We start from the raw sequence: 23,592 nt of genomic DNA on the forward strand, positions 1-23,592 counted from the left end.
GTCCTTCAGAGGAACAGCTTCTCGAGACATGTACAGTAGAACGATGACAGGCTCATGGTGTCTTCATTAAGTTTTGAGAAATCTTAACATGATCATCTATGGGTCCTATAGTGTGTGTGGAGGCCACCATGACGGCTCCTAGCTAACGGCAGGTCATTGCTGATCATGTACATTCATTCATGTCGGCCTTTTTCCAGCTGGCAATGTCATCTTTCAGTGGAATAACGTTCCTTGTCACAAGGCCAACGTTGTGCTGCAGTGATGAATTTTAGTTGCAGCGATGATCCTCAAACTCACCCCACCTTAATCCAATTGAAGATTGGGATGTCACTGAATATCAGATCCGAACTCAACGTTCACTTTCGCGGAATTTACAGGGATTAAGTTAGCTGTCTATGCAGATGTACTACGCCATACCTTAAGGCACCTTCAAAGGACTCATTGCTTCTGTCATATGGCATTCTGCTATCCTGCGAGGCAAAGCTGGATATGCCAGATATTACGTAGGTGGTCATAATGTTTTTGCTGGTCAGTGTATAACTATCTAAAAATCCAGCAGTCCTGTCCTCAGCTTGCCGTATGTTTGAATGTTAACTTATGATACCGAACCTTTTGAGAGTCAACACTGTTGGTTGCATAGGACTTAACCACCATTTTCTTTCTTTTTTTGTAACCTTAACAATACTATTCTGTTGTTTCGAATCTTTTTTTCCAGAAGAGTCTAATACTGGTAACACCGTATATTTCCAATGTATTCATTTGGCCCTTTACAAGTGTTTCTATTAGTCATCCCAATATATAACTACTTATATTTATACAAATTACTTTAACATCAAATAAGATCTCGTTTCCTCTAGGTAACTTTTATAAGTTGTAAGCGTCTTTTCTACATTTTTAGGAGAACTACAGTAATGTTTTTCTTTATTTTAAACTAGGATTGTAATATGTTAAAGAAATCTGAATCCCTATAACAACTATCATATTCATCCGTATATAACAATTTTCGATACATAAGATTATAAGAAACTTGCACGGAGACGTGTACGTTGTTGCAATATTATTGGGGGAACAGAAGTGGAAAATTCTAAAACTGTTTTTTTTTTTTTCTTTATTTATTTAATATAACTATATTTACATCAAACTTTGAACGTCGTGAAGATCCGAGAGCAATGTTTACACGAAATCCCACGCAAGGGTCACTTGTACAATTTTATGTTATCCGTAAGTAACAGATTTGTGAACAAGACCTCAGACGAGTATAGAAATGAAGAATGTTTAATCATAGTAGAATATTTACCTTCTATTTTGATGTAACACGTTTGCACTTAAAAAAAAAAAAAAAAAAAAAAAAACCGTCCCACCGATATGCCCTTTAGGTTAAAGAAGATGGGTGCTTAATAGAAGTGAACGATTGTGAAAGAATCTGTGAAATTAAGAGCGCTCTAGCATTGGGCTATCATGCCCCCATTAAAGAGAATCTGAAACTTTATTCCTGTTTGTGAAAATTGCAACACGGAGAAGTTATGTAATCACGTGAAAATTACAGGATATAGAAAACAGAATATGAAATTTAAATGATCAGAATTGGACAGTGACATGAGAAGAAAGAATCCATGAACACGATTTGAAAAATGTATTCAGCCCTTCAGAAGACAACCACGTGAAATATCGCTGTAGTTTTATTCTTTAATGAATACAACACTTTTACGATTGAACTTGTCTAAGTGAATTCTCTTCTCTTTATGTAGATATTTCATAAATATTTTTCCGAACTGTGGAGCGAGAATGTTGTAAGTTTAATTCGCCTCGTTTGATTTCTTAATTACTATACAGGGTTACGCAAAAAGATATTAATATTAAATGGGTGTTCCTTTTGTTTTGCAGATTAAATCATGGCTTGCCGGACATTCTGTTCATGTTTTCTGACGAAGCAATATTCCACATCAGCGGTCGTGTGAACAAACACAACTATGTCATCTAGGCGATCGAGCACCCGCAGAAAATTCGCGAGCACATGTGGGAGTCTCCCAAGGTGAACATTTGGTGTGCAGTGAGCAAATTTGGAGTGACTGGACCCTTCTTTTTTGAAGAAGAGACCGTCAGGGAAGAGAATTACCTTGACACGCTCAGCACGTTCATGGAGGAGAACGCGTCACTTGCCATTCTCCAACGAGGATACTTTCAACAAAACGGTACCCCTGCCCATTACAGTCTGATGGTTCGGGATTACCTGAACGACACGTTCGGTAAACGTTAGATTCGTACTAGTGGTTGTCTCCCATGATCAGCACGTTCCCCCGACCTGATGTCATGATATTCGGTTGTGGGGCATGGTCGTGTGTATACCAGGAAACCTAGCAGCTTGGACGACCTGAAGCACCGCATCACTCAGGTCATCACTGCTGTCCCCGCCCAAATGGCCCAGAAGGCCACACAATCAACAATGGACAAACTCCATAAGTGCATTGAGCGAGATGGGTGCGAACTGAAACACTGTAACCAAATCCTTGCCTTGTAATTTCACGTGAGTAAATCCCCATTTAATGTTAACACCTTTCTGCCTTACCCTGTAGTATCTCATACAAATATAAACGAAATCAACTCTCAAACAACAAATATCAACGTAAGATTTTTTTTATTATTATTAAAATGTCTTCATTGATACAATGAAATAATTACCTAGTGGTAAGAAACAATGTTGTCTACACCAACATTAGGGAGTGACACAAAGATATAAAAACCGAAGTATATAGGGGCGCACAGTTTTAACAATGACTGAGAACTAAACATCAATCATATACCTATTCTTTCCTATATTATAGTGATTTCTTTTGCATCAGAGGTTCATTAACACCAAGTTTTATTTTTAATAAGGAGCAATACATACAACTAACATATAAATAAATGCAGCAACAAAATTGTGCATCACTAAATTCGAGTAACTAGTTTAAGTAAGCGTCCCTTGGCAGAATGGGACATAAATATAAGACTTCAAGATAAAAAATTTACTTATGCGGGAGGCAAATTTTGCCTGGATAAGATATTTACGAGCTGTGTTCAAAAAGTATCAAACTTTATTTTTTTTTTCCGCGTAAACCAATGAAGTGCAGAAGACTTCCTTCAGTGTAGATGTAGAAGGGACACTCATGCACAGTAGTAAATTCTTTCCTGCCTGTAGAAAGCGTGTTGCTGGCAGTTGGCCAACGAATGAAGACGGTGTAGTGAGCGGTCGTCGGATTTCAGTTTTTTGTAAAATGACAGAAAAACTCGAGCAGCGATATTGCATCAAATTTTTGTCAAAAGCTTGGCGATACCCAAGCGGAAACCATTCAATCGGATCGGTACATTCAATTTTAAACGAGAATTTGGGCATGAAGAGTGCGTCGGCGAAATTTGATTAAGGTGCTCATCGCCAAATACAATATTCCCGTGTATCGTCAGGCTCCCTACTCATCCGACATGGCTCCCTGTGACTTTTGGCTATTTCGCAAGCTGAAAATGCCACTAAAAGGGACCCGATTTGAGCCAAGAGAAGACATAATGCGGAATGCGACGGCACGGTTGCTCATCATTCCAAAAACTGCACCCCAGTACTATTTCGAACAATGGCGGGAGCACTGGGAGAAGTGTGTGCATTACCAAAGAGACTACTTTGAAGGGGATTGATGAGTGTTTCGAATTTCCAAATCAATAAATGTGTTTTAGCCACCAACCAAAAGTTTATTACTTTTTGATCACACCTCGTATTTGAAATTGATCTCAAATCTTGACCCACTTATCTAGAATAATCTTATCATTTGTCAGTTAGTTTAAACCATGATCGAAATTAATCTATGATTTTTGACATTTTTATATTTAAACTTTATGATTAGCCAATCAGCACCAAAGGGTATTAGAAGGGATCTATTTCAAGCATGAATTTCTGATTTAAGTAAAACACCTTCCCAGAAATAATGTCTTCAGGCACCTTTATATTTAAAGGATAAACTTACACCTTCCTGTATCACAGTAATACACTGACGACCGAAAATAAGCGAGCTCAAAATATGGTTTTGCAGATACAAATAATTTTAGCTCTCGAAATTCATTTGCATTAAAACTGAGTCTCACAATGAAATACTGATCGGTTGTTGTGTAATTGCTTTTGTTAAAACAAACAAAAAATAATAAACAAACAAACAAATAAATAAATAAATAAATAAAAATTTAGTTAAGAAATATTTCGATAATTTAGTTTCGATTTTTATGCTTTTCCTTTAAATTTCCACTGTATAGTAAATCTAGAATAATAATACCTAAATGATATTTTAATTGTATATGATATTGCATACAGGTTAAAGAAATATACTTATTCCATCACGACTCTGGAACTATTACTTAAATATAATATTTTTCTGACCAGAGTGTGTACTTATTTATTAAAATTAATGTAAATACATACTCTGGTCAGAAAAATATTAACTATTTAAGTATACTCAATACGAATTTTATGTAATTTACCTTTAGTACAAAGGGTACTCATTACGCTTTATAACTGATACTTACGTGGACTATTACTTTTACTGCGTACTGTATTTCCTTAACCAATTATTTCTACTGTCACTGGTGCTGGAATTTACGTCGGTGTTTTGACTAAATTAGAAAGAAAAGTTTTGCCTACTGGTTTGAAATCAAATAGCTTGATAATATCAGATAAATAATATTATTAAAAAAAAAAAAAAAAAAAAAAAATCTAAACAAAACGTAAATTTTCATATGAGGAATTTTCCATACATCAAAAAGTATCTTGTTAGGTTTCTGAAGTAGAAAAACTTTATTCCAATATGGTGGATTAATGTGAAGAAGAGGGTCATATTTACCAGTTGGAATTTTTCTTAAGACACATTACTGATATACTGTAGAACCTACAAGGGAATAGTGATAATTATTAAATACGACAAATTTAAAAAGAATCGTAGTCCAAAAAGAACATCAAGATATATTATTCCAAACTAGGAAGCAAAATTTTCTTCTAATTTAATCAAAACCTTGACGAGAATCTACTAGTGGAAGTCGAAATGATTGGTTAAGGAAATAAAATATACACACAAGATATTTTTTATTCTTTCTATATTGAATATTTCAATTTAGCTCATAGCAACCCAATACAGTGGTAATAAGCGAGAAAGGTACGACGTCTGGCTTTAAGATTTTGGTAAATAAGTTTATCCTCCATAAGATCCCTGAGTGCTATGGAAGAATACAAACAGTAACGGTTGTGCTTTATTTTGAAATAGAAGTGTTTTCAAAATTCGTGATGACACTTAATATATGAATTATTCTGGCCCCTAATTTAAATAAACACTGCAGCATAAACTGAAGATGAGTACGTATGCTACTAACTGGAAATTTAATTTCGACATAGTAAGAAAAAAAATGTTAAAATTTCTTAAACTTTTTTTAAAAGAACAATTATCTTCCATGCCAACCTATTTCATTTCAAAAACCAAGTAATTTCTAGTTTACCAACATCTTTAGCAATATCAATATTTTTTTTTATCCAGATCAATAATTATATATATCCAGAAAAAAAAAACTATTTCTCTTTTTATTTTTATTTTATTTTTTTTTTTTTTCCAACTTGCGTTACATTCTCAAATAATCATGTCCTACGTTACTTTACCTGTTAAGTAGGAAGTCTCAGGACAACAACAAATAGTTTGTACCTTTTACGAAAATTTTACTACTGGTAACGTAATAATTTTGATTTTTTTTACTGTCTTTGTCACATAATACAGTGAAAACTGCACAAAACGGAACCTGTCCTCAGCGGAAGCCTAAGTTTAACAAACATTTTTACGGTCCCTTGAATTTTGAACTAGTCTTCCTATATTAACCGGAATGTGTCCGACGCAGAAATTTTTGACTCTTGAATACTGGAATGTGTTTGTGCGTCCATAATACAGAATGTCAACTACTGCTATCATTGTCACTTACTACTTGAAAAATAGTACAAGAATGGAAATGTTTATTGATACTACAAATACGCACGGACAGATTTGAAAAGACATAATGCGACAGTATGAGACTATGAAGATTTAAGATTCTTTCACACTGTTTTTTGGCTTCCGGAAAAAGTTAACGGTTGGGTGTGCTTTCCGCTCTATACTCTCCAGACATTTGTAATCAGTAAGAAATATTACAGAAAAACGGGCTGCTTCATAAAAACGTATTTTGTGTAAGTATATAATTAAAAAGTTGTATACATATACAACATACGTTTATGAAGCAATCTGTTTTCTATAATATTTCTTGCTCATGTCCTATATTAGGATTATACTTAATATTTTCGTACGTTGAATGCTTCAACAATGTTTCGTGATAAAGTATAATAAAATAGAGAACATTATAGAGTTATGCTTAAACAACTGTGATACTCCGTAGTAAGCTATTGTTCAAAGTTTAAGAATACTTGTGTAAACCGGAAACATGTCCATAGCGGAAATTATATACGATACGACAAGATTCCATTAAGTGTAGATTTCATTGTAAATTATTCTTTGCAATACAGTAGCCAGCAAAAATGTACAGCTACTCCCTTCATGTCCATGGAAAATAGTATCGCAAGTTGAAATAGAGTTAACGAAGGCGTTTTTCATGTTGACACAATAACAGGAACTCTTCGTGAGTTCTACGATGTGGGATTTATACTTCATCTTCATTTAACAGCATATTCGGAATTCCATCAGTTATTGGAAACACACGTCCAGATTCTGGGCACACCAATTCACCATTAATCACCTCCACCTGAAAATAATGCAAATTACCATAGAGCAAATAGTCAGAGCACGCATGTGGTAGACATACAACGAAAGAAAATGGCTAAAAAAAAGCAGGTCAATCAACGACGATATTATTTTTTAAGTAGTAGTAGTTCGGAATTCAGTTCGCTCTGAAAAACTAGAAATTACATACTTAATACAAAGTGCGTCCAAATGAAACTTTCCCGTGATAGAAAACACGGGGAGCACGACACATGCACAAAAGAAAGCACAGTACTTAAGGGTCAAAGGGTAACAATGGCTTTACTTGAGATAGGCATCCTAATGCTTCACCAGGAGTCGAAAAAATGAAATGAAATCTTTTAATTTCACGTTCCATGGTTATGCCCTTTAGGCTAAGGGAGACGGATGATTAAAGCAAGTGAATGATGATAGGAGAATTGGTGGAATGAGAAAGCGAAAGAAAATGGAAGAACCCCAAGAAAACCCACGGACACGATGGTCCACCACAAACTCACTTGGCCGAGGATTGAACCAGAGACTCTACGCACTAGAGGTAAGCACTCTACCACTGAGCCACCGTGCCTCCACTATGAGTCAAATTCCGGTTAAGAAGAATGATTTCGGCTGTACTCTGAACTATTTCATTTCTGCACCTTTCACCTCATTATTGCTGTGGAACACTTTCCCGTTAAGAATTTTTTTCAAGGGCCAGAACAAGTGGAAATTGCACGGTGATAGTCCGAGATGTATGGTGGCTGAAGCAGAACCTCCTATCGTTTCTTCCTTCATGCCTCCTGTACAATGCCCACCACATACGGGTAAAAACAGTCATGAAGAACGATGACACCACACGTCAACATCCCTGGACGATTCCATCGTATGGCCGCATGTAATTTGCTGAGCGTCCCGATATAGCGCTATGCATTCAGTGTGAAGCCAGGTTCCTCAAACTCTTAACAACGATGGACCTAGATGATCAAAAAATGCCATAAGCATAATCTTGTCGGCGGACAGTTGATGATGGATGCATCCACTGCATGGTTGCTGCTTTTGTTATGGATACGAAATGGTGGCACCACGTCTCGTTCCCTGCTACAATGCGCATAAGAAAATCAGCATCTTTGGTATATCGACGCAAGTGCTGCAGACACGAACCCTTTTCCGTCCATTCCCGTGTATGGTAGCATCAACTCTTGCTACAAGAGTCGGTTGCACGTTCACGATCTTCCCAGAACATTCGTGCCCAATTCTTTACAACTATCTTCGATACATACTTTTCCCTATAAATTACATTTATTCTTCTGTGAATTTCACTGGACTGACATCCCTTTGTTGACAAGAATTGACTCACAGCGCGCACCGCTATCTTTTTCCGTGCTACCACAGTCAAACGCCATGCATTAACAGCTGGTCCGGTATGCTTGTACGTCTATTACTGATTGTTGTGTCACTCGTCCAACACACACTTTCCTCGATGTTCAGTAGAATACACATATTGCCTGGGAAGGTTTCATTTGGACACCTTTGTATAATTCCAGTTTCATTAACAAGTGTAAATTGTAACTTTTTTTATTTATTTCTTTGTATATATATTTATTTATATCCTGACAATGTCTATTGCAACAAATGTTGTTTAATGACAATAAATATTCTATTCTATTCATTTCCTCTAAATTTAGAAAGAATCTTATGATGGCGCAAACCTGTACTTATTTCGGCAATTATGTTATCACTGTTTACCAAGAACGGAGCAAGTTTTATTATCTATGGTCTTGTCATTTATTTATACTAGCTTCTTTAAGAAGTACTATGTTCACAGCAGAAAACTGAGGTTACAATAAGAATCCAGTTGTTTTCACTTGATACATGTACATTGAAGGGTAAGGGGAAAAAACAAGGAATGTCCATGTAAGTGCTTTAACGAGCGCTTTGTCCTACCTGTTGGTGACTCTTGCTACTATTTGTCTGTATATGCCATGCATGCGTAAATATAGAAATGTCCATGTAACAAAGAGCAAAAGATTTGATTAACTCTATTCATTTTGTACGCCGTTTTAATATTAAAACGCCGTTTTTTTGAAAATCCAGTTTTATGACATTCCTTCTTTTTTTCCCTTACCCTTCATATATAAATTTTACCGTCGATTTATATAATTTACTCATCTTGCTCTTGAAGATATTTCAGCATTCCATTGTGGCCCCGAGTAGTGTAGTCACTAACTTTCTCGCCTTTGGTGCGAGAGGTCCCGGGTTCGATTTCCGGTGGGGACACAAGTCTTTTTATCTATAAGGTTGACTGCTAAGGTGATTTGAGGGTATTGCTCCCAGGAGGCCATAATTTTCATCTTACCTTTGGCTCGATTATGAATAGTTATATCACATTTTTGTCGCGATATTTTGTTTCTTCCGAAAATGTACCAATGGGAGCCGAGCGCCTTATGTGATTCCCATTGTCTCACAGTAATTTGTGACAATGAGCATCATATATGATGCTCAAGAACCTGGATAAGTTAGTAATTTGTGATATCAAGGATGAGCATCATCTATGGTGCTCATGGCCCCAGAGGAGGAAAATAAGGTGAGCACCACATATGATGCTCATGGCAGTCAACCTGTTAAAAGAATTAATCTCCAACAAAGCATAATATTGTAACTTTACTGAACATATAAAGTTGCTTTATCTTCCATCTTGACTGAACCACAAAATAACTACATCGGCAAGTCAACTATGAACCCAGCCTGTTTTCTTAAACGCTTTTGACCAATAATTATAACTCTATCAAATTTAACGCAATTTCATCTTCCATCATTCTCCTCAGTTCTCATTACTCTTATATATTCACTTTAATTAAGAACAATATATGGCAATGTTTGTAGAAACCGTATGTTTCATACAGTTTCTCTCTCTCTCTCTCTCTCTCTCAAAAAAAAAAAAAAAAAAAAAAAAAAAATCCAATTGGGCAGCATCTCGGGTTGGTGAAAAATGGAATCCTGATGGCCAATCAACAATCCAATTGTGGAATTTGTCATATGATAATTGAGGACGTCATAGCTTGAATGCAATGTGCAACATCGTGTTGGCTCGACTGTGTCTCGTATCAGTCGTACAACGAACTGCTCAAATATATTTATAAAGGTACATCTGCCACACCAGTGATAGTGTTTTTTTGCGAGGGAAAACGGCGCATTGGACTTTTCCATCTTAACTGAAGAAGAAGGTGAATTGTTCTCATTCAATATGGACACTGACTATGTAATCGTTAAAATTTACATTATGTGATTTTAATTGTCCTCTCCCTCAAAAAACTGCATTTATATTTTCAAATTCTTAAGTTTGTAACTATTATAGGTATGTAAGGTCATTTTTCTTTCTTTCTTTCTTTTTCTTTTTTAATATCTATTGAAATGTCTATCTTTTCATTGTTACTCGAAATAAAAATTACTTCTTGGTCATCCTAATCCTCATTTTAAAAGCAGAATGTCTCAGTGTATGAGTGACGCTATGCAGTTACCCCGATAGGTGTCATTACCTGTATTGTCTGCTTGTCTAGCACCTATAGATGGCGGTAGCATGATTTTAACAAGCGAAAGTTCGGAAAAGGAGGAGGGAGGCAAATAGTAAGAAATAACAGTTAAACAGGTAATTTTCCAAGAATTAAATTTTATTTTACATTTTATATTTTAAAAGTATGCTTTACTATGCTTCTGAATTAGTTTTATCCGTATCCTAAAGAGCCAAAATAATGTTCAGAAAAAAATGAAATGAAATCTTTAAGTTTAATGTCCCACGGTTATGCCGGTTAGGCTAAAGGAGACGGTGATAATGAGAGATGAGTAAAATGGTGGAATGAAGAACGCGGGAGGAAACGGGAGAACCCCAAGAAAACCCACGAGCACGGTGTTTGTCTACCACAAAATCCACACGGCGCGAGCTGAGATCGAACCAGGGACCCCAAGCGCCGGAGGTAAAATTATGTTCAGGGTAGCAACTATTTATCTAAGCATTGTTCTCATTTATCCAAGTATTGTTATGCCATGCCTTTGATGCTTTTTGGGTTGCTTTACTGTTAAGGAATAGTTGTGTTAAAATAATGCTGGCAGATCAGGATATGTATAAATAGCGATTTGTATACGAATCAGATATTTATTTTGCAAAATACTTTCAAACGTCTTAATGTGAACATACCTCTAACAATACATGGTGCGCCCTCTTCAAGAATTCTTCGTTATTCTCGAAATCTTGAATAACTGTCTGTGGCAAATCTCCAACATGGCCAATCTGAAAGGAATTAAATGACAGTAACTTTTACACTATGTTCCTCCGTAATTTGGTTATGAAATCTACAAAATAAAAAACAGAGACTTAGTCAGTAGTATATCTCGTTTCGCAATAAATATTTCTGGTTTGATTCTAATATCTTACTGATCCTTTTTTGTTTAGCCAGTCACAATACGGATTACACATTAGCAAGAGAACCAAATTTAATAATTTATCTTTGGATATTGTAGGTAAATCAGATTCTAACAGTCACGGATGGCCAGCAATATAAAAATGTAGAAGTAATAAAAAATGTTGTTTTTATATATAAGATAAATAATAAATTACTTACAGAACAGAAGAACACATTCTAATACAAATACGAACACATTCGAATGTCATTACAATATCGATATTTAGGATACTTTGAACTGAATCAATGTGTACATTATAGCCTATAGATTAGTGTCTTTAGCAGATTTAAACGAAGAACTGAAATGCATTATTGATATTGGTCTTGCTAACGGTTCCACTTGAATTACAACGGAAGATTGGAAAAAATTCTTACAACATTTTTTTAGGTCAAAAATTGAAGTAAGAAGAAGAAGAAAAAAGCTGGAGAACGAAAAGGATAAAACAATGCGGTTGATTTCCTTCCCGTCTTTCATGTTTATCGTTTAGATTTTATAAAATTCAGAGAGAGAAAGAGAAAAGAAAAAAAGTTATCTTTAACCATCTAGAAATCTGGAAAAGTACTTAACTCAAAACAAGGGTTATTATGAAAGAAAATACTTTATTTATCAAATATCTTGCTCATGAGAGAAAGAGAAAAGATATCTTTAACCATCTAGAAATCTGGAAAAGTACTCAACTCAAAACAAGGGTTATTATGAAAGAAAATACTTTATTTATCAAATATCTTGCTCATGCGAAGATACGTATGCAGGAATGATTAAAAGGAATATTAGCACTAGGCAGAAAGGTTAAAGCATTTATGGGAGTCTCGAAAGCATAAAGAAACCAAATGGTTTAGTTCAACAACCAAAATAAAACACTGAAAAATACAATTTAGACAGAGAATGGAATAACATCATTACTAATTTCATCAACGAAAGTGAAAAAAAAAAATTTAATCATTACAAAATGTTACATTATTTTATCTAGCGTAAGAATTTTCGGTATATAAGGAAATTACTGATTGAACACGGATAACAATTTGGTATGGTAACACTGAACCTACATTGATTTTAAAACATGTCCTCTGATTAATGATGTAGATTTCATCTTAAGTATACTTATAGAAGAAGCTAGTAGTTGAAATATCTGAAATACAAGGAAAATAAACAAAGTATTTGTTAGTACTTTAAGGCACTAAATTTATGTATAAGATTTATAGTGCATTAAAGTACTATATATAATTAAATCAGCCGTAAAATGTAGAAAATCGAGTGTGACGAAGAATGAGTTTATATTTTTAACACGTTGCATCTAACTGGTACAGATTAGATTAAATAATTAAAGTGAGCAGTCTAAATTTTAATGCTCTATCATTGTGGCACTTACACTATCTGCTGCTTTCCACAGGACTTTCCAGTCTAGTTTCGGAATAATTCGAGAGACAAATTCCTGGTTGAAATCTACTTCCGATACTTTAATATCTTTCGCCTAAAAGAAAAAAAATAAAGGATTTTAGTTACTGTGTAAATACGTTAAAACATTAAATTTTTTCCATAAGTAGAAGCTTTGCTTTGTATATACTTAAACACAAACAAACTATTTGCTGAGCAAAACAATATATTCACATAAAAAACTACATGCGTGTTACAGTTTCGCCAACTAACATTTTGGCTTCATCAGAAACTGTAACACGCATGTAGTTTTTTATGTGAATATATTGTTTTGCTCAGCAAATAGTTTGTTTGTGTTTAAATTAAATTTTGTTAAGATTTCTTTTGGGTGTCTATATACATTCGGGATGGCCAAACTTTTTCGGAATCGGAAATTTTGCTTTCCGGATTTCGGAATTCTTTCGATTTTACTTTTCGGATTCCGGAAAGTAAAAACTCTGTATTTGGCCAACTCTAATATACATGTAAAAATTGCACGTAACAATTTTTTTTTTCTTCCTAAGACCTACATTATATTACAGATAAAATTTTATTCAATTTCAAAGTACATGCATGTGACTAGTTTGGGGATCGAACCAGAGTAGTAATTTACGTACTAGTACGGTAAACTAAAGTTTATTCAAGGAACGTTCAGTACCTCATGTAAACAAATACACGTGGTGATTGTTTGATTTTAATGGTGAGAGCGCCTTAGAACACCCATGCGGAAGAAGAAAATAGTCCTTGCTTATAAGGTTCATTACCAGAATTCCTTAGACAACAGAAACAACACTTTGTCTAAGAACTGAATTGAATTAATGCAATAAAAGAGAATATGCATGCATTGAAAGTGGTTTTGACCCAACTTTAGCGCGAATCACAGTTAACAATATGGCCACATGCGGGGAATAAGTAAAACATCGACAGGGTACAAGCACGTGCTTCTCGAAAGAAGCGCTGACCGATAGCCAATCATCTGATGACTGGCGGAGTAATACAATTCTGCAATGTTTACATCAGGATCAGAAGGTTCGCTGAATGAACTTTAGAGACCCGAGTTCGATTCTCGGCCCGATTCCATTTTTTTCGCTCTTTGAATTTTGCAATACATTTCAATTATAAAGAACATACCATTCAAAGTAAATGAAATCAAAATAATACTCTTTTTTTTTTTTCGATTTTAATCTTTAATGTTGTATGAGTGAGTAGTGTAACCTTGCATACGGCTCAAACCACCAGATGTGTAACATCAAAAACAATAACACAAGAAAATATATAAAACCCACGCGTGAAGATAAAAGATGACGGTCGCATGCATATAAGATTATGCGTTGTGTAAACTACCATATTCTGCCTTATTTAGTTAAATTCTTGTGAAGTTCAACAAGCAAAGATTTTCTAAAGCATTATAGAGATTAATGCCGAATCCACAGTTTTTGTATTCATGGACAAAAAGCTGAGCAATTTGAAATGATTTCAGGGACACAATAGGCCTATGCACCTCAATTCGGGGTTTTACTGTGTTACTTTAATTGAAGGGCTTCCTTTAGAGGGAGGATATTTCAAAAGTTACGACAAATGCATTTTTATCATTACATTTTTAATGAAACGCGTATACCATGAAGGGAAGGGGTTATAATATTCTCCACGCGAAAAACGGACATTTCAGCTAGTTGTACACTCATGTCCAAAATTATTGCAGCATTTCTATATGTTGTTGTAGGAATATAAAATTTGATAACGAATTCGTCCGGTATTTCTTATAATGTTAGTATCTGTACAATCGGCAAAGACATGTATGTGGCAAATTTCATGTCAAAAGAGCAGTAAATAAGAACAGTAAAACGAAAATAAAACTTTCTTGTCCATTCAGCAACATTTTGTTTTACTCATTCTAATTTTCGTATTTATAATTCTTTTCCTATAAATTTACCACAAATATACATTTCCCGATTATACACATAGTATCAGTATTAAAAGTACCCTGGAAAATCATTATCAAATTATATTCTTACAAGAAGACAGTTATAGATATGCGACGATCATTTTGAACAAGAGTGTACATGCGGAAACAGACATGGGTAAATACTTGATCTCGTGTTATGTGTAGATTTGTATGCATATAATGAATAGCGCCCGCCCCTACGCCTTCGGGAGTGAACTCTCTTCAGGTCCTCACACTCTTCGCTAGCTCTAGAAATACAGTTTCTCAAGAAAGCACATTCTTAGTAAAATGAACATGAACACTGTAACAAAAACAAAAACAAACAAAAAAAAAAAAAAATTGGGATCTAAGATGGTATGCAGACAATGACTGCAAATAGTGTCGGAATATCTGCCATTACATTCTGTTCTACAAACTTGCCTCCGTTCACTATCTCACTATCCGCTCCCACACTCACCGCTGGGTTCTCATATATCCTCATCCGAACATAGCAGATAGCAGTATGCAGCACATACGAGAATAACCATTTCTATGGCATAGCTAATTACGGTAACGATTTACAGTAAGGGTACAAATACTTGTAAAATCTGCAATGATGTAACGTTAATTTGGCAAGGTTCTAGATTACTGGTCCCCCTTCCCATTGAGCACTAATAAAGACAGAAAACAATGTGCCCTGCGGGTACCTAACCCGCCTTCACTCGCTGACGCTCGCTCGGCAATACTGCGTAAATTAAATGTATAATCTTAAGTAAAGAAAGAAACCAACCCAGCTACTAACCTACATGGGGGACCAGTAATCCAGAACCTTCCCTGTTAATTCCATAAAGTAACAAATGCGTAATGCAAATACTGGGAAGATTCTAGAATCCAGGTCCCCCCATATAGGTTGGTTGCTTTCAGTACCAAAATTTTAATATTTAATTCACATAGCATTGCCGAGCGAACATGGCGAGTGAAGTCGGGTTAGAGCCCCACAGGGCACGTTGTTTTGCGCCTTTATTACAGCCAAATGGGAAAAGGGACCTGTGTTCTAGAACTCTCCTGTAAATATGCGGGGCTCTTCTGGTTACGGAATCGGAATAAAAGGCTGCGTACCGGTATATTTAAAACTATACGCAATTTGGGGATAACGTAGTCCTAGTTATGGAGTTTTTTAACGGGGGGGGGGGGGGGAAAGGTTATTCTGTAACCGAAAGAACGATGTATTTCTATCCCTAACGTTGAAGTCCTCCAAATACACCTGAACCGAGGAATGCAACACCCATACAAGAAAACTGAAGATACTATGTGTAGGTTTAGTGAAAAAGGCAGTGTATATGAAATTTCTGTTTGGATCCAATTGTAAATCTGCGCCCATATTACAGGCCTGCAGGCAATTATTTGATAAACACCGCAAATGTAAAACTAGAATGTATCAGGATGCTGTTTACACAAAGGAATAAGATATAAATGTACTTCAAAATATGGCTCCATATTCTTAAGCTGCACAGTACTTGCCTTTAGTTACTGTAAAAATGAAATGAAATCTTTTGAGTTCTACGTCTCACGATTATGCCGGGTAGGCTAAAGGAGACGGTGATGATGAGAAATGAATGAAATGGTGGAATGAAGAAAGTGGGAGGAAACGGGAGAACCCCGAAGAAACCCACGCACACGGTGTTTGTCCACCACAAAGTTTAGTTACTGTAACGTTACGAAAACAAAATGCAGATACTAGTCTTTGCAGGTACATATAAACACTCACTACAATTCCCAGAGGATAGCCGACTTGAACGCCTTTCAAACATTTAGAAGTTAACATATTATGAGTTAACAACTTCATCGTTATTTTTGATACTTTCTAAAATAACTACAACAAAAACAAAAAGAAGGCCGTTCAACTTCTCAGACTGAAGTCGACAATCACAGCGATATCACAGTAGAAGAAGAGAACTAGAACTAGTATAAATCGAAGTGTTTTCTGTCCTCTTGCTTCCCAAAAGTTATAGCCTAAAATGTTTTTCTTCCACCCTTTTAGCGTAGCATTTGTAGAGAACTTATAAAAATGTAAGTCTAACTGTTGTATTGTTAAGACAGCTACGTAACAGTACTTGAGTGTTCTTTATCAGAAATCCGAAAGATTATTTTAATATATTTTTGCAAAAACAGTCATCTGGAAAGAACTATGTAATATGAGTGTTGACTGATTGTATCATTATCATCATCATTATCTATATCTCATGCGTCGGCAATGATTTTTCGTTCGTTAAGTCAATGAAAAATGGCGGAGAGTGCTGGTAATTGGTGTTTAATTGAAAGTGATCCCGGTGTTTTTACTGATTTAATACGGGAATTTGGTAAGTTATTCAAAGCGTTGTTATAAACTGGGTTTTTTGATGTACTGTGCAATTAAATATATTGTAAAGTTGTGTTTAGAATAATTATTATTATTCATAACAAAAATGTCAAATTTATATTTTATAGAGGATATTATAGTACAGTCGGTTTGTGAAAATTAAACATCGAATATATGATTCAGACAATGATAGACTCTTTATTACTGAGGTTCCTTATTTTATAACTGGTATTCAATCCTTGCGGTATTTATTCCGGTTCACTGTGTAAACAAACAATACGGTAGAGTGCAGTTTTACTATACGGACCCATAGTATAAGTAGGAGTAGTAGTAGCAGTAGGAAGTTATTTTTAGCGGAAGGGGTCCACAAGTACGTAAAAAACAAAATTTACAGGAGAAATGGTTGATACAAGTACTTAAACCCAGCGTCACGTAACCAAATGTAACCTCACCTAACCTAAGCCAAGCCAACTTAAACTACCCTAATATTAGTAGAAATGGCATTACTCGAGCAGACGGCTTTACCAAATTTTCACACAATTATTGTATTATCCGGTTTCTTTTTGCAGAACAGGCGGGGGAGACCCGTGTTCGATTCCCGGCGGAGCTCATGTGGTTCGGATTCCACGTTAATCAGTAGGTCCACGTCTCATATAGCCTCGCTGCTGAACGGGACGTTAAACTCAAAATCAACTCAACTCAACTTTTTGCAGAACATGCACTAAATGAAGAGCTAGTGCATAAACCGCAAACCAACTTCTGCTAGGTGGCCACTAAAAAGCACGAATGCTATTCAACCGAGTCAGGGCAGGAGCGCAGCAGGGTGCCCGAACGGAGCAAGGGGTGCGTCGGTAGGTCGCAGGTACGTCAGCGACGGGGGCTTACGTATGAACGAGGATAGTGGAAAAATACATAAAATACCCGCAATAATTTTTACATTCAAAAACCCTTAAATAATCATAACAATTCTTAACCTTCAAAATGACTTCACTGCTTTCCTGGGTACAAATTGCCCGGTGCGAGGAGAAATTCGTCTGTTCTGAATTTTTACTTCTTTTCCACACTTCGTACAATTGATTTTACGTTTCAACACAACATGACGCTGCAAAAACTTTATATGACATTGTTTAGCACACAATTCTTTGTAATAAAACCGTATGTTTTCATTACATCCATCGCAAACGTCCATTGCTAACACGAACAGAACATTCCCGACGTTTATTTCCACCTTCTTCGCATTCTTGTATTCTTCCGCTTCAGTAAATAGTTACACTTAAAATACGTTCACTACCATTCAACATATATTTCAATATGATATCCACTGACTGAAATTACTTAATATTCACGCTCCTCTTCTTTTACGAAAAGTGTTTCATGTCTAATTTTACCTATAAATTTTGTTTTCGGCAGAACCGTCTACTCGAATCATTTTTTGGAAAACTATGCTGGGTCCCTACACTAACATAATGTAATGTAAACTAAACTAACTTACCCTAACGTTAAATAACCTAATGTGAACAGGAACTACCGAAATTGTAACATTTTTAGAAACAGTTGCTGAATTTTTTCTGTTAAACATTAGCCGTAGTAGGAACGGGTTAGAAGCCCCGCAGAGGTTGATTGGGTTCCGTTCTCCGTGCAGTGTTACTATATGGATCCATAGTATAAGGAGTAGTAGTAGTAGTAGGAACGGGTTAAAAGCCCCGCAGGGGTTCGTTGGATTTTGTTCTCTGCATAAAATGGGCAAATTAAAGACTTCCCCAATTTTTCCCGTACATTTTACAATCTGTGGATCCGTATAGTAAAACTGCACCATTTGATTGATCGAATTCCAAAGACTAATGTGGTTTACTATACGGATCCACAGATTGTAAAATGTTCAGAAAAATATGGGTAAATCTTTAATTTGCCCATTTTATGTCGAGAACGGGGTGCAGTTCTAATTAATTTAAAATAATTAGTGAAGTATATACAGCAGGAGCGACCATGATTCTTAATACAATGACGTTTCAGAGGAACTGGTTCTTCGGAACATTAAAGGAACTGTTTCGAGTAATTTGTTCTTTTGGAATCGGAATCATTGAACGAATCGAAAATGAATTGCCTAAAAGGAAAATTTGACGTACTCTGTGTTATAAAGGGCGTTATAAAGCGGGTGGGCTGCCTACATGTGCATTTCCTAACACGACGGATCGGGCATTGTTGCCCAGTCACGCTCACCGGACTTAATCTCTCGACTACTGTATCTGAGACTGAATGAAAGAATTGGTATACCGAGTTAAGTCCAATACCCGTAACAAACTGATTCAGCGGAAATGCCAGTTATGACAGGAAATAATCTCACGCTCTACAGTATTCCCGGGTAGCAGTACGCGGTGTTGAAGAATGTCTGGAAGCTGGCTGTTGCATTTTCGTATCTCTTTGAAGTCATATAAACTCTTCTACCCCTAATTGCTGAGTAAGAACTTTTCCATCATCCGTTGATAGCGCCGGAACTAAGATCATTAAAAAGACATTTTTCACTTTTTGTACCCAAACAACGCTTCTGGATGGGATATACGTTTATAGTCCATACTATCACCTCCCGAAATCGCTACCATTCACCATGAAACATTCTGTATGTATATATAGTGTACAATACGAAGTTGCAATTACTACACCTGTAGTGAAATGAAAGTCTTTCATACAATTTTTTGGCGACCAGAGACTATATATTGTGATGTAAATCAGAATCGAGAAAAAAAAAGTTATATATATTAAAATTATTGTCTCATACAGGTTAAAGAACCAGAAATTACGCATTCTGGTTCTTGATGTTCTTTGAGTTAGAAGAGACCAGAAGTTTCCAACTAACAGTATAATTCTAAATATTATTCTATGCTACGTGACTTCTGTAGAAGAGTGGGTTATAGCAGAAATAGGTTAAGAGGAATTTAACCACAGTTACACGATACATATAAAAGACTGCCGTAGAATAGCTGCAGGGTGGTAAAAAATAACTTTTGTTAATTTTTTTATTTAAATCGATTTTTTGATTTAAATCAAATCTTTCTCCTCGTATAATACAAGTCGTGATCTGAAGAAGAAATATTAGGAATTAGTATTAAATGTTAACTATGCTATTTAGTGAACGTATTGAGGTTGAATTTTGAATTAGTCTGCAATCGTTAACCTATTTCATTCCAAACAATGTTTCTTAAGTATTAGGAAAAAGTATGGCAACGTTTATAAACATGATGCTTTATAAAAAAAAAAAAAAAAAAAAAAAAAAAAAAAAAAAAAAAAAACTAAAGTTACTGATATTTAGCAGGGGCATATTTTTTAAAAAAATCGGAACTTGCGTGCGGTACGAAATACATATAAAATGCAAAAATTTCTCCTAAAATTATAATATATATATATATATATATATATAAAGTTGCGGAGCCCCCTAAATACGTTCATATTATCTGGGAACAAACAGACGTGCACACAAAAGAATTTTCGTCTTAAATGCCCTTGGCGACTTCCCCGTTGGAATAGCTGACAATTTGAAAGCCATGTGTTACGAAGAGAAGAATGCAGGAATCCTCGTTGGAAACGGGATTTCCCCTAATCCTCTGCATGACACTCGTTTTAATACTGTGCTATACATACATTTGAGTCTTATAGTATTATGATTATTACCTTCCATAATCGAAATAACAGAACAGAAACGGGATTTTACTTATTTTCACTTTAAATTAATTTATTTCGGAATTTGATTTAAATCAATCTACTCTGGATAGCTGCGAGGGTCAGTTTGGTGGAGAAGTAAGGCGATTGTCTTAGAGTTAGAATCTGTATTGTACATCTTCCGAAGTCTATCATTTGGAGTTCTGATATGGATCTCTCCTGTGCTCATCAAAAGTTGGATCTTCTGGTCGCTTTTTTTCAAATATTAACGTAAGTGACAATCCTTCTCTTATCCTAGAATATGAATAAATGTCTACTTTTATTTTTTTCAGTAGGAAATGTTCAGGTTTGTTACCATGCAATTGGAAATTCCTCTCATTTAGATCTTACTGTTGTCATTTCAATTAATTACATTGAAGTTTCTTTTATTATTATTATTATTATTATTATTATTATTATTATTATTATTATTATTATTATTATTATTATTATTATTATTATTATTATTATTATTATTATTTCAATAAATTCTTGTAATAATTATCCTAGTATCCATTCGTACATCATTTACATTTGTATATTCATATTTTCTTAAAACTAAAGGTGTAAATTATGAGGTAGTGACAGAAGTTTGGGAAAACCTATATTCTTTCCAACAAAATTTGTTTACATTCATTTATTTATTAGCGGCATTACGGCTATAAAAATTTTAATATTACACCATAATATTAAAAATCATAATAGGTATTTCGTACTTAGTATCGTATTCTATCACTTACAAGTTTTCATTAAACAGTGGCACTTCGTCAATGGCATTGACGTAGATGACATGAAAGAGAAATTGTTTCTTAGCTGCGAAATAAGTGCAGAATTTTTGGAAACTCGTACTTGTAAAGTTTTGATATTTAGTTAATTGTTATTTGTTGTTTCCTTAGGTGTAAAAGGTGTACAAGTAGAAGAATTATGGAGTTTAGACGCTCAGCATTTTGAAAATCTCAAGTAAGTTTTATTTATTGTTATTTTTCAAGATCACTTTTCACTATCATTATAACCTTAGTCGTAATTCGCTTTGCTCTGCTTATCAAGGACGTTCGTACTTTATTTTTGTTGTTCTCCTTACTATTGACGACCTTATTCCTTTAGCATTGTTATGCTTACCATAAAGAACTTTAGTCGATTATTTTTGTCATGCCTTCCATAGACAGTCTTACTCGTTTATTTTTGTCATGCTTAATATAGACAACTTTAATCTTTTATTTTTGACATGCTTAACATAGGCTACGTTAGTTGCTTATTTTTGCTGTGCTTGTTATTTCTGACCTTAGTCGTTTAATTTTCATAGTTACCATACACAACCTTAGTCGTTTATTTTTGTTACCATATAAACCTTATTCGTTTATTTTTGCCATGTTTATTATAAACGATTTCAGTCGTTTATTGTCATTTGTTGTATCATTTTTACCATAGACGACTCTAGTAGTTTATTTTTGCATGCTTACCATAAGCGATCTTAGTCGTTTATTTTATCGTACTTGTGTTGACCGTAGTTGTTTATTTTTTTTTTTTATTTTTTTATTATTTTTTTTTTTTTTTTACGTATAACCATATACAACCTTAGTCGTTTATTTTCGTCATGTTTACCATAGACGAGCAAAGTCGTTTAATTTATTTTTGTCATGCTTGATCTTACTCGTTCATTTTCGTTCTCTAATTTCAAAAACGGTTGCCTATGTAGGTAAGAACCAACAAGTTTGACGCCATAAGTATAATCATAATGATTAAGGCCCTTTTTAGTTTTTAAAATCTTGATGTAAGAAATTCATGTTCGCAAACATTTTATTTAGATGGAAAAGATTTCGGAATTGTTATACAAGATGTCATATTCACAAATGAAAACCACGAAACACTTTTAAAGTAATAGACAGAACGTCTGGAACATTTTTCTTAACTTTACGATATAACTAATCTTATTTGTGTACGCAATAATTTATCCAAGCGAAATAATTTCAGGAGTGCTCCTGCTGTTTTGGTCGGTCGCTTGATGTACGATAAATTGAACACCAACATCCAAGTACTCACACGCGGGCTTCAGCCGGACTCGGGCCTAGAAGGCATGTATCACTTTGGGCTCGGGCCGTAAATTTTTAAATATACAACCATATTTCTCGGGCCTTTTCGGACCTAACTTTGTAAATGTACTGTACAACGATATTTATTGGACGTTTGGACCGTTCTTTCTGGAGAACTTTTAAAGCACAATTGCAAGTTTATACTTCTAATTGCTGTAAATAAAAATACAATTCTGCGTAAATTATAAACTTTCTGTAATTCGGGCTTATTTCGGCTCATTTGATTATCACACGAACTGGGGCCTAAGTACTATTTCGGACTCGGGTCAGGCTTCATATTACAAATTCACAGGCCGGGCCGGGCCCTGGCTAAAAATTCCGGTCCGTGCAGACCTCTAGCGTAGAATCCATGGCTCAATCCCCATTCAAGTAAGTTTGTGGTGAATATCAGCATGTCTGTGGGTTTTTTCGAGGTACTCCCATTTCCTCCGGCATTTTCATTCCACCATTTTTTTCCATCATTATTCACTTGCTTTAATCGTCGTCTCCCTTAGCCTAACGGGCATAGTCGTGGGACGTTAAACTCAAATATGTTATTTTCTTACTTTGGTTTGTAACATTGAAGACTGTTCAAAGGAAGAATAGGCCAGATCTCACTTGTTCCTCCCAGTGGTAGTAGCAAGCGGCTAACTTTATGTAATAGTAACAACAGTCGACGCATCGACAGACTGCACTGGCTCCTAATGGTCATTTGACAGTTTTACTGCTGATAAGAAAAATTGGTTTAGATCCTAGGCGAACTATATAATTTGTTAAGCTAGAGGATATAACTAAAAACTTGAGAAAACCGAGAACTATGAAACACTGAGTCTGTTCGAGAGGAGGCTGCTGTTTGCATTTAATAGACGAAGTTCATTTCATATCATGACTTGAATGCTCTGTTAGATATAAACAACT

The 23,592-nt window shown here is 35.2% G+C and overlaps 2 protein-coding genes across 2 annotated transcripts in view; one reads left to right on the plus strand and one right to left on the minus strand.

Annotated features, from left to right (window-relative positions):
- Positions 1-2,616: 2,616 nt before the first annotated feature.
- Positions 2,617-16,508, minus strand: Trmt112 (tRNA methyltransferase subunit 11-2). Its single transcript, XM_081764548.1, has 4 exons — positions 16,322-16,508; positions 12,586-12,687; positions 10,951-11,043; positions 2,617-6,786 (listed from the first exon to the last, which is right to left on the minus strand). The coding sequence occupies exons 1-4, from the start codon at positions 16,397-16,399 to the stop codon at positions 6,685-6,687; spliced, it is 375 nt and encodes a 124-aa protein (XP_081620674.1). The 5' UTR covers positions 16,400-16,508; the 3' UTR covers positions 2,617-6,684.
- Positions 16,509-16,676: 168 nt separating this feature from the next.
- Uch-L5 (ubiquitin carboxy-terminal hydrolase L5) overlaps positions 16,677-23,592 on the plus strand; it is a 29,025-nt gene continuing 22,109 nt past the window's right edge. Inside the window, exons 1-2 of the mRNA XM_081764547.1 lie at positions 16,677-16,913; positions 21,502-21,565. Coding sequence (XP_081620673.1) covers positions 16,838-16,913; positions 21,502-21,565 — 140 coding nt within the window. The 5' untranslated portion in view covers positions 16,677-16,837. The remainder of the gene's footprint in view (positions 16,914-21,501; positions 21,566-23,592) is intronic.

The sequence above is a fragment of the Thermobia domestica genome, chromosome 7 (genome assembly GCF_964235325.1).
Source record: "Thermobia domestica chromosome 7, izTheDome1.hap1.1, whole genome shotgun sequence".
In the NCBI taxonomy this organism is placed as follows: domain Eukaryota; kingdom Metazoa; phylum Arthropoda; class Insecta; order Zygentoma; family Lepismatidae; genus Thermobia; species Thermobia domestica.

What these genes read in the sequence shown, in the direction of transcription:
- Trmt112 (XM_081764548.1), bottom strand. Translation starts at nt 16,399, where the DNA reads ATGAAGTTGTTAACTCATAATATGTTAACTTCTAAATGTTTGAAAGGC. An exon ending in TGTGGAAAGCAGCAGATAGT is followed by an intron (nt 11,044 to 12,585) that starts GTAAGTGCCACA and finishes AATTCCTTTCAG; the next exon opens with ATTGGCCATGTTGGAGATTT. An exon ending in CGCACCATGTATTGTTAGAG is followed by an intron (nt 6,787 to 10,950) that starts GTATGTTCACAT and finishes CATTATTTTCAG; the next exon opens with GTGGAGGTGATTAATGGTGA.